This window comes from Pongo pygmaeus, chromosome 11, assembly GCF_028885625.2.
Source record: "Pongo pygmaeus isolate AG05252 chromosome 11, NHGRI_mPonPyg2-v2.0_pri, whole genome shotgun sequence".
NCBI lineage: Eukaryota > Metazoa > Chordata > Mammalia > Primates > Hominidae > Pongo > Pongo pygmaeus.
Genome location: NC_072384.2, coordinates 37328030 through 37340161, shown reverse-complemented (window position 1 = coordinate 37340161; position 12132 = coordinate 37328030). Strand labels below are relative to the sequence as shown.

Below are 12132 nucleotides of genomic sequence, written 5' to 3'. Positions count from 1 at the left end.
ATAGGCTCTCTATGCCGGTGTATTCCCTGGGGATAAACTAGGTGATTGAGAGGGGTCGTTTAACTTTTTAAAGTGATTATATGGCAGCATTACATGGAAGCCCTATTGCGTGAAAGAGTGAGTATCACACCGGGTTGAAGCCTTCCTCACTGGCAGAATGAGGGCTCATGAACTGTTTAGTAAAACCTTACTTTTGTTTGTAACAGGGAGTACTAATTATTTACACACTTAAAATGTTTATTTATTATTTATTTGACTGTTTATGTCAAAAATAACAGAGGGTTATTATTAAAAATAAGAAACATCAAACCATCAAACATGGTTTGAAGGTTTTGTTTTTAAAAACCCCCTGAAATCCTACAGTCCAAAGATGACTCTTGGTCTTATAGGAGGTCTTGAGAGTGACATAAGAAACTATAAAGTATCAAAATGCATTGAAGATTTTCTAGAAACTTGCATTTACCCAATTCCTAGAACCTTGCATTTACCCAATTCCTAGAAATCTGGTAAAAGGTGCATTTTAAGCTAGAACAGGTTTTAGTTTTGTGTTTTTTTGTTCTTCAATAAATTTTGTTTATACATCTGGCTATTATTTTGAGGGGAAACAGTTTGTTCTCACTGTTTATACTTATCTAAATTTCAAACATATTACAGATTTCATTTTTTAAAAAAAGCAAAACTATAATATTATTTTGATAAAATGTTAGTATTCTAAAACCTTGGTTTTAGAAGGTCTTTTAAAATGTATCAGAAGCCCAGACTTAAAAAAAAAAATTTGGCTGAATATAATAGAAAACTTCAGTATATCAAAAAGACAAACAAAAAGCTATTCACAGATAAAATTACAAGAGAAAACACAATGGGAAGAAATGACAACATGTGATAAAGAATTAATTTTTAATATTCTAAAGGTGCTTACTCTTACAAATTAATAAAAATAAGATAGAAAGCACAATAGAAGAACATACAAAGATAAATGTTTCTTCACAAAACGGCCAAATCAGTAACACAGGCTTTGTGTTCAAAGTATTGATTAGTGCATACTTCACTAATAAAGAATCTATAGTATATATTTTATTAGTATTCTAGAAAATTTCAGACAATCAGCAAGTGGAATGAATTTTATTATCAATATGCCATGGAAATTCAGTCGTCTAATTTTTCTAGCTTATGTTATGTTGAGCCTGCATGTGGTCTCTCTACCTGGAGGAGGGACAGCATAAGACCAGCAGTATCCCATATGATTCCAAATGGAAGTCCAATCATGTCTTGGAATTTGCTACATCTCATATCCAAACAGTGCTTTATCTACATTAATGGATGAGTTTGTGATTTTAATATGGAAAAAATGAGTGATCCGAGTTGTTCAAAATATAATTTTTGAATATACTTTTGTGATTGATAGTTATGCCTCAATCACTATGAAACTCAGAGTATTATTAAAAAGAACCTTCCCCTCTTTCTTAGCACTAAATTCAGGCTCTTGTAGATCTTTCCCAAGCTCTGCTTTGAGATCAGGTGGTGCTGTGGCATTAAAGTTGCAGGTTTCGGTCAAAAAATCCCAAAGCAGGTCTCCATTTTCATTACCATCAATAAAGCAGTCAGATATGTCCATGGTGGAAAAAAGGTCATAGCACTCATACTTAAGCCCTAGGTTGTCCAGCATCTGAGTGAGGTCATCTGATGTGACATACTGGCAGAGGTCATTCTGGGGAAAGCGTGATCCATACTTTTTCCACAGCTTGTCCCAGCCACTGCTTCCTGTGCAATAAAACACAATTCATGCTTTCATTTATTCTTTCTTTCATTTGCAGTCTGCCAGAAAGTACACTAGATGCTTAGAATAGAACAAAATAATAATCTTGTCCTTTTTGTGCATCTCATATTTCAAGCAGTATGGGAGGAGAGAGAAAAATAAGTAAATATATGGTGATCAATGCTAAATGAAAAAGTAATCTGAGTAAATGCTAAGAGGGTTAAAGACTTTGATGGGCTGCTGTTTTAACTAGGGTGGTCACAGTGTCTGTCTAACAACCTGACATTTGAGCAGAGACCTGACAGCAAGCCATGGAGATATCAGGGGGAAGATGACTCCAGGAGAGAGATGAGCAGCTGCAAAGGACCTGAAGCAGGATGATACTTGGCCCATTAAAGAACTAGCCAGGAAGCCAGTGAAATTGGAGCTGAATGAGTGAGGGCAGAGGGGAAAGAGATGAGGTTGGACAGATTAGGGGTGGGGAGTGGATGAAGGAACCAGATCACTTGGGGCCCAGTGGGGCCCAGACCGTAATGCTCTCTGATAGAATTTTCTGAACCAATGGACACATTCTATATCTGCATTGTCCAGCAGGATTGTCACTCACCACTTGTTGCTATGGAGCACTTGAAAGGTGGCTTAGGACTTGAGTTTCTTTTTTTTTTTTTTTTTTTTTTTTTAGGGCTATAGAACACATACCACATTTATTGATTAAGTTCACTATCTTATATGGACATGGTTTATGATACCCCAGAACAGTTACAGTAGTAACATCAAAGATCACTGATCACAGATCATCATAACAAATATAATAATAATGAAAAAGTTGGAAATATTGTGAGATTTACCAAAATGTGACACAGAAACACAAAGCAAGCACATGCTGTTGGAAAAATGGTGCCAATGGACCTGCTGGATGCAGGGCTGCCACAAACCTTCAATTCTTAAAAAATGCTGTATCTGCAAAGAACAATAACATGAAGTGCGTTAAAATGATGTATGTTTGTACTTGGATGGGAGACTAAAAATTCAAAGCAGTATCTATGAACTGAGCATATTTTGCAATGGACAAGTTTTATCTGGAAATGTCGTTTTGTAGAAGTGGGGCTAGAGCTAAACTTTGAATTTTAAGGAGGGAGAGCAAAGGCAAGGGAGTAGAATATTAAAACTCCTTCTGGATATAATAAATAGTCTGGACTGGATTGTATAGGGACAACATGGGAATTGAGACTTCTTGACATTTTGCATTGTTGCCCAAGTGATTAAAATTTTATTCTGTAGGTGATGAGGAGCCATGATGATTTTTGTTCAGGGGTTATTACATAGTTAAAATGGTCTTGGGAAGCTTGAGGTAGTGGTAATAACGTGCTATCATTAGAGTTCTGAATTAAATTGGAGTTATTTTTCAAGGAGGAATTTTTTTTAAGTCCTTAATGTGTTAATGGTTTTTAAACTACTATTTAAAACAAATTAAATTTGACTTTTATTAAAAATCAGTATTTACTTGATATTTTAAGTTTATGGAGTGAATAGTAGATCTCAAATAAGAGATAGTGAAGGCTTATGTTTCTATGTTGTTTAGATTTCAAGGCCATGAGGTTGTCCCTGGGCCTCAGCCTGGGATTCCTGATGACAAGACACTGAGGAAGACATTTAAATATTAATTCTTACCAAAGCTGCCTTGTTTCAGCCCTATTTTTTGAACTTCCATTTGTTTTTTTTTTTTTTTTTTGGAGAAAAGATAAAACCTTTTATTTAAAAGAAGAAAAATCAATTTTGTATCAGTATGTTCCAATCTCAAACATATACAGTACAATAATTGTCAAGATCTGGATTTCTAGCTAGCTAGCCGACAATCAATAAATCATTTACTTTTTTGTTGTTGTTTTGAGAGGGAGTCTCGCTCTGTCACCCAGGCTGGAGTGCAGTGGCGTGATCTCGGCTCCCTGCAACCTCTGCCTCCCGGGTTCAAGCGATTTTCCTGCCTCAGCCTCCCGAGTAGCTGGGACTACAGGTGCCCGCCACCACATCCAGCTAATTTTTGTACTTTTAGTAGAGAGAAGGTTTCACCATGTTGGCCAGGATGGTCTTGATCTGTTGACCTTGTGATCTACCCACTTTGGCATCCCAAAGTGCTGGGATTACAAGCATGAGCCACTGCGCTCGGCCAATCATTTACTTTTTTTACTCCTTTAGCTATGTTGACAAAGCTCATGACCTAGATTTTGGACTCTGGGAGCCTGCCTGGCATTATGAAGGAGATGGGTTTTCTTCATTTGATTTTGTCATTTCCTATGGTAATTTTTTTTTTTTTTTTTTTTTATTTCTGAAGTATTTATTGATCATTCTTGGGTGTTTCTCGGAGAGGGGGATATGGCAGGGTCATAGGATAATAGTGGAGAGAAGGTCAGGAGATAAACACATTAACAAAGGTCTCTGGTTTTCCTAGGCAGAGGACCCTGCGGCCTTCTGCAGTGTTTGTGCCCCTGAGTACTTGAGATTAGGGAGTGGTGATGACTCTTAAAGAGCATGCTGCCTTCAAGCATCTGTTTAACAAAGCACATCTTGCACCACCCTTAATCCATTTAACCCTGAGTTGACACAGCACATGTTTCAGAGAGCAGGGGGCTGGGGGAAAGGCCATAGATCAACAGCATCCCAAGGCAGAAGAATTTCTCCTAGTCAGAACAAAATGGAGTCTCCTATGCCCACCCCTTTCTACACAGACACAGCAACAATCTGATCTCTCCTTCCTTTCCCCACACTTCCTCCCCTTCTCTTCAACAAAACCGCCATCGTCCTCATGGCCCGCTCCCGATGGTCGCTGTCTCTTCGGAGCTGTTGGGTACACCTCCCAGACAGGGCAGCCGGGCAGAGGCGCTCCTCACCTCCCAGACAGGGCGGCTGGGCAGAGGCGCCCCTCGCTTCCCAGACGGGGCCGCCCGGGCAGAGGCGCTCCTCTCCTCCCAGACGGGGCGGCCGGGCAGAGGCGCTCCTCACTTCCCCGACGGGGCCGCCCGGGCAGAGGCGCTCCTCGCTTCCCCGACGGGGCGGCCGAGCAGAGGCGCTCCTCACTTGAGTTTCAAGTGTTACTGAAGACCTCAATTTTAAGTTTAATTCATTTAAATTAATTTCAGTTTCAACTTCACTACTAAAACATGGTTTCTGTATGGAACAGCACATTAGAATGACTCAATATACATTTAATAAGTCACCCTGGCCTCACCGATGGGAAGAGAGTACTGGAGCATAAGGGCAGAGGTGGGGAGAACAGCGAGAAGGCTACTGTAATCACCTGGGGGATAGGTGGGGGTGGGTCCCACAGACCAGTGAGCTGGGAGGTGAAGAGACGTGGTGGGAGTTTTTATGTGTTATACTCTTAGATCCAACAGGGCTCGCCAACGATTTGGATGTAGGATATGGGTAAAAAGAAAGAATCAGTGATGACCCCAGTAATTTCTGTGAGGGCACCTGAGAAGACAGAATTGTCATTGTTGGAGAGGAAAAGAATGAAGGACGAGCAGTTTTGTATCATCAGGCCTCTGGTTTCAGGAATATAGATTTGAGATACCTACTGGACATTCAGGTGGTGATATGAGGAAGGTAGTTGTTAGTCTGGAATTCAGACAAGAATCTTTAACAGTAATAATTAAAATGGAAAGAAAGAGCACAGTAAATGATGATTTACTGAAATCAATGATTTTTTACTCTCATCCGTATATTAAAAAAAGATGCTGCCTTGGACTGACAATAACTAGGTGGATTTCTATAAATCTTGTCCCCAGGTTTAGAAGACCTTTTAGCAATGTTTGTAGTATTTAATTGAAATTCTAGCCCTGCAGAGAAGCTACGGAATACCTTATCTGAGGGAGACAGATATGAGCTGAACTCTTCTTCTGATGCTTTATGAATGAGATGAGGCTTGTTATCTAGCCTCTCAGAACTTAAATTTCCTCATCTGTAAAATGGGGATTATCAAACTTACCTTGAGCGACTACAAGCATTACATGAGATAATTTAAGTGAATTATTGCATAATGGTATGCACATGAAAGATGTGTAATAAGTGCTTATAAAATACATGAATTAGTTTGCCAGTGTATTTCCACTGATTGCAATCTTGAGACTAAAAAAGCAAGCCTGCTATTCAGAAATCTATAATAATAATAATGAGTTTCTATTTATGGGCCTTCTGATACATGCATATTACATTATACAGTCAGTACAGGCAGTAATAAAGAGCATGGTCTCTAAAACCCAACTGCCTGAGTATGAAGCCTGGCTTTCCTTCTTACCAACTTTATGAACCTGTGTCTCAGTTTTATCATCTGTAAAACATGGGTGATAATGTAATCCATTTATAGACTGCTACAAGGATTCACTGAGTTAATAAAGACCGTTAGAACCATGACACAATAGTTAACGTTACTGAAGTGTTAAACTGGATTTGGCAAAAGCAATATAAGAGACAACTTATACTTTCTTTGTGCTTCTAGGATTAAATGTCTTGAGATACCTTTGGTTCCCAAGTCCCCTTTATGATCTAATGAGAGTAACTGACTCTCCAGAAAAATACACAAACAATACATACCTACACAGTTCTGCATAAGATTACAGAATGCTCAAAGACCCTTGGCTCTCATGCATGGATTAAGCTAAAGTTCCCAGATTTAATTAAACTCAAGAGATGAACCAAGACAAATAATAGGCTAAATAATAAATAGCCTAGGATAATTGATGTTCTACTTATATTTCAGAAGAGGGAGAGGTAACTGCAGGATATGCTCTAGGAGAAGGTGGAATTGGAATGAAGCAGAAAGAATAAAACCTCTGTTCAATGAAAATAAATGAAGGTTGTAAGTATTTATTAAAAAATCTTTTATTCCAAAGACAGTGGATTGTCTTCCTAAATAAGAGTTTGCCAGCAAACAAGACATTACAAGAAAATCAGCATTTCAGTGGTTGAAGAGAGGCTCTGTTATCATCATTATTATTATTTTTAACCTGGCAGAGAAAAAAGAACCAAACACTAATTGCAGAAAATTTGCTGGTGTCAGTACTGTGACTCGGTGCCATTTCTGAGCTGAGCAATTATGCACTTCCCGACTGATGCATTATCATAATGGCTCTCGGTGGGCACAACATATGGTGTTACTTTTGTTTTCAACATGATATAAACCAGATTATTTTTTTCTCACTGCACTAAAAATAACACACAATGATTTGCCTCCTTCCTTACTCAGGTAAGGAGAGGACAGACAGAAAGCTTCAGTGATCTCCTTCTGGCTCATCTCCCTTAACCAGACAGGCTGCCTTTTAAATAGCAACCCTCCCAATTGATGCTTGGCTATAATATTTGCAGAAAAAAACATTTCTTTGATATGATTTTAGTGTGGGATACTCCACATTTTTTTAAGAAATCCAACTCTCTTGTTCTTATGTCCCTTCTTTTTTATCCCCAAGTCAAATTTCTTTCATCTCCATTATCAGGAACTTCTACTAGTTATCACTAAATGTCTATCTCTTGAGTTGGGGTAATTCTGTAATGGATATTTAGAAACACAAAGGTTGATTTCCATCAAGCAGCATATATTTCCATAAGCTGACCAGTAAATGTTGTCATTTAATTCTGATTTCAATTTCTTTTTCTTTCCCTAAAAATACACAAATAGTTTTAGTTGTTTGTTCTTTATTGCTTTTGTCTGGCTGCTTCCATTTGCAGTGTGTGTGTGTGTGTGTGTGTGTGTGTGTCTTTTTTATTGAGCCTTTTATTCCTATTTATTAAACTCCCTCTGCAAATATCCAGAACTTCCTGTGTTCTCTGATTTCATAAAGTCAGTTTTAGCTGAAATATATTCTCTTTTTTTGGATGTATATTCAGAGCTTATTGTAGTTCTGATATCATAAGGCGGAAATAATAAACAATTATTCAGTTCAATTAAAACATATTTACTGAGTATTGTCTCTGTGCCAAAGTCTTTACAAAGAGCTAGGAACAGAGATGAATCTCCCTATATGCCTCCCTATATACCATGAGTATTCAGTTTTCTGCATTGGAGAGCAGCTATGGATGACAATATTACCCTGAAACAAATGAACATACACAGAAGCATCTTCCCTTTTAGGTAATTATGAGGCAAATTCCATTGAGAAAGTGACCCAAAGAATCTTGATAAAAACAGAACTTAGTGTAAACCAATGTGATATAGACATTCCAAGTTCTGGGTCAATATTCAACTTTAGGAAATGTTTCAATCTGTTGAGTAAATGAAAAATGGGGTTTAAAGAATTATAGTTCTGGTGGAGAAGGCAAGCTAGGCAATGATTCCTAAATAGGGGTAAGGAGGGATGTAGATGGAACACCTCAGCTGATGAGGTTTCTCAAACTTGTTTTCTATCCACTGACTAGTCTAGCAGATAGGGATTTGAAGCTACATCATTGAAAGAAAACAATGAGTAGTAATTTTGTGGATCCTTCCTATATGTGTTCACTGACATCGATATGAAAATGTCTGATTGGAAATTTCTTGTGATCAAATTTGTTTCCTGTTGGAAACTAGACTTGATCTATTTTTCCAAAGGCTGACCAAGATATTTCTATTGGTTATGTTAATATAACAAAGCAACTATTGCTATTTTTTTAGAATAGGAAACTACCATCACCCTCATCATACACTGAGGGGGGCAAAATAATTTATCTCAGGGAAATGTGTTGTTGTTAAGACAAGTTCATGTGTGCAAAGGTTTATCTAGGTGATAGAAATAGAACAAAAGTGATTTAAACTACTCTATAAGAGTGTTGCTGGGTCAACTGGTAGTTCTGCTTTTAGCTCTCTAAGAAATTGCCATACTGCTTTCCATAGTGGTTGAACCACTTTACACTCTCACCAACAATGTATAAGTGTTCCTTTTACTCCACAACCTCATCAGCATCTGTTATTTTTTGTCTTTTTAATAAATAGTCATTCTGACTGGTATGAGATGGTATCTCATTGTGGTTTTGATTTTCATTTCACTAATGATCCATGATGTTGAGCTTTTTTTCAAATGCTTCTTGGCCATATCTCTGATTCTTTTGAGAATTGTTTATTCATGTCCTTTGCCCACGTTTTAATGGGGTTGTTTCTCTCTTGTAAATTTAAGTTCTTTATAGATGATGGATATTAGACCTTTGTCAAATGCATAGTTTGCAAATATTTTCTCCCATTCTGTAGGTTGTCTGTTTATTCTGTTGATAGTTTCTTTTGCTGTACAGAAGCTCTTAAGTTTAATGAGATGCCATTTGCCAATGTTTTATTGATTTTAGTGTCTTTGTCACAGAATCTTTGCCTGTTCCTATGTGTAGGATGGTATTGCCTAGGTTGTCTTCCAGGTTTTTATAGTTTTAGGTAGTCTTTAAACCACATTGAGTTGATTTTTGTATATAGTATAAGGAAGGAGACTGGCTTCAATCTTCTGCATATAGCTAGCCAGTTATCCCACCACCATTTATTGAATAGGAAGTCTTTTCCCCATTGCTTGTTTTTGTCAGCTTTGTCAAAGATCAGATGGTCATAGGTGTGCGGCCTTGTTTCTGGTCTCTCTATTCTGTTCCATTGGTCTATGTGCCTGTTTTTGTACCAGTACCATGCTGTTTGGTTATTGTACCCCCCTATAGTATAGTTTGGAAACCCATTACTGGGTATATACCCAGAGGAATATTAATCATTCTGTCATAAAGACACATGCACATAAATGTTCATTGCAGGATTATTCACAATAGCAAAGACATGGAATCAACCTAAAAACCCTTCAGTGACAGAGTGGTTAAAGAAAATGTGATACATATACACTATGGAATACTATGCAGCCATAAAAAATAAAGAGATCATGTCTTTTCCGGGGACATGGATGGAGCCAGAAGCTATTGGCCTTAAAAAACTAATGCAGAAACAGAAAACCAAATACCGCATGTTCTCAATTATAAGTGGGAGCTAAATGATGAGAACTGATGAACACAAAGAAGGAAACAACAGACATTGAGGTCTACTTGAGGATGGAGGGTGGGAGGAGGAAGAGGAGCAGAAAAGATTATTATTGGGTAGTGGGTTTGATACCTGGGTGATGAAATAATCTGTTTAACAACCTCCCCCCCGGACACTTTTACCTATGTGACAAACCTTCAGATGTACCCCCAAACTTAAAATAAAAGTTAAAAAAGGGAGTTGCAATAGAAAATGAGGAGGTGGCATCTTAGCACTGAACTAAGAGGATATGAGGGAAGACTGAGAGAAGTTAGGAGAGCAGGTTCAACGGAAGTGTGTCCAGATTGAGCAAGAGAAAGGTGAGAAAAAGAGTCACAGTGGGACCTTAATGCTGAATTCTGTTCTTTGTTCCTCTTTCTCCCCCACAGGTCTCAACGTCTGTCAAAAGCAAGAATGGTGTTTTGGAGAAGGAAGGAGGTAGGACTATGTCCATGTTTAAGGCAATGTGAAACAAGATGAGAAAGGGCGGCTGCAGCACATGCAAGATTTGGAGAGAAGAAATCAAAAGTTGAACTTGGAGCACGCAGTGGATGGCAATCACCAGGAGCATTTACGTCTGACCCCAGGAACCCTCAGGAGTAAAGGAGTGATGATGAGGGGATGGATTACCCAAGTTACTTGAAATGAGAGCTCTGTCATTTACTCTGGATGTTTAAGAGTTAAGTATGACATGCCCACCAACTCGTCATCTAGCATTAGGTATATCTCCCAATGCTATCCCTCCCCCCTCCCCCCACCCCACAATAGTCCCTGAAGTCTGATGTTCCCCTTCCTGTGTCCATGTGTTTTCATTGTTCAGTACCATAGAGCCTAAAGTATAATAATAATAATAGTAATAAAAAAAAAAAAGTATGACGTGCCCATAGGACTGGAGAATCTAGGGACATTCCATTTCTACTAAATCGATGACAATGATCAACATATTTCACAATTCTATTTCTCTTTTCATTCAGGTAGAATTATTTTTCACTGCAAAGTATTCATTATTGGGAAAAGTAGGTTTTTAAAAAATTAACTTATATTTAATTTATTTATTTTCTTAGCATTCTGACAAATAGAGGCAAAAAAAGCCAAGACATTCTTAGGCTTAGGAGAGAGAGAGACGTAGAAAACCCCAAATAAAATATCGAAATCTTTCTTTTACTTTTGCTAAGTGGTTTGTCTTTTAGGAAGAAATGGATGGCTATAGCTGTGTAAATCTCTTCTAAGAAGTGATATGGTAAAGGAAGGCGATCATTAGAATCTCTTTAATAATCTGTCAAATGTTATTCGTTGCATTCTTATGTCTATTAACAATGTTTTCCTCTTTGGAACAGCTGTCTCCTGTGCTATAAGCAGTAATGAAGAATTGTTGACTGCATATTGAGAAAGTGAGTAAAACATTTCCATCATCAAATACTTTGGTTAAATAATTTTTGACTAAAAATACTTTTCAAAAAAAGCTAGCTGATTTTTGAGTCTTTACTCCCTTTCTTTTGATTTTTTTTATGACGAATGCTTATTTACAGATTGTACTTATGAACCACATATATGAAAAGATGTAACATAATGCAGATATGGTTGTCCAGAAATAGCCCTTGAATAAACTGAGATGCAGAGACCAAATTCACATAGCTAGAAGTGCCTCAGTATTCTTGCACCATGTATTAACATATAACACATTTCATTGGGTTTATTTTGGTCTTCAAATTTCTTGATACCAATAATCATCAATTAATTCATTCCTGATACAGCCAGCAGAATACTGTAGCCATAAGGGCACTTAATCAGTTCTCAGTTACTTGTGAACTATTCATGCTCCCTTCTAAACTTTAGGCTGGCTTTGTCTTATTGGTAATATATACTCATAGAAAGCTAACTTCTGGGTGCTCAGATACTTAATTTCTGAAAATATGTTAGAATAAACCAAATATAAATAAGAGATTAGACCTACCATTGAGATGAAATATATTCTAAGATAAAAAATACATGACTTCTCAATGAATTGTTATTTCTGTCTACAATACTTTTTCTGTATGATTGATGAATATCATCAAGAATAGGCTGCCTACAATGTTGATAACTAAGTTTATTTTGCAATTCTAAATGCAGTTTATAGTGCTTTACTAGCTCAGAGAGAGGTTAGTAGGATGAGTCCAGTTTCCATAAGCCCTTCTAAATGGGAAATGAGTCCTCTCCCACATAAATGAGTATTTTTAACTAAATAGAGATAAAAATAGTATATCTAAATGTTCCCTTGGAGGAGAGGTTGTGTACAGGAGCTCTCTATTGCCAAACTTTCACATAAGGTCAAACCCAGGATTACAAGCTATAACCATGTTTGCCATCTTTAAAGCAATTCTTCATATTTAAG

At 37.5% G+C, this 12132-nt stretch overlaps 1 protein-coding gene across 2 annotated transcripts in view; it reads right to left on the bottom strand.

The window, feature by feature from the left end:
• Positions 1-880: 880 nt before the first annotated feature.
• HNMT (histamine N-methyltransferase) overlaps positions 881-12132 on the bottom strand; it is a 49239-nt gene continuing 37987 nt past the window's right edge. For both annotated transcript variants that reach the window (XM_054477490.2, XM_054477491.2), the window contains one exon: positions 881-1761. In XM_054477490.2, the coding sequence (XP_054333465.1) occupies positions 1406-1761 (356 nt within the window). In that variant the 3' untranslated portion in view covers positions 881-1405. The remainder of the gene's footprint in view (positions 1762-12132) is intronic.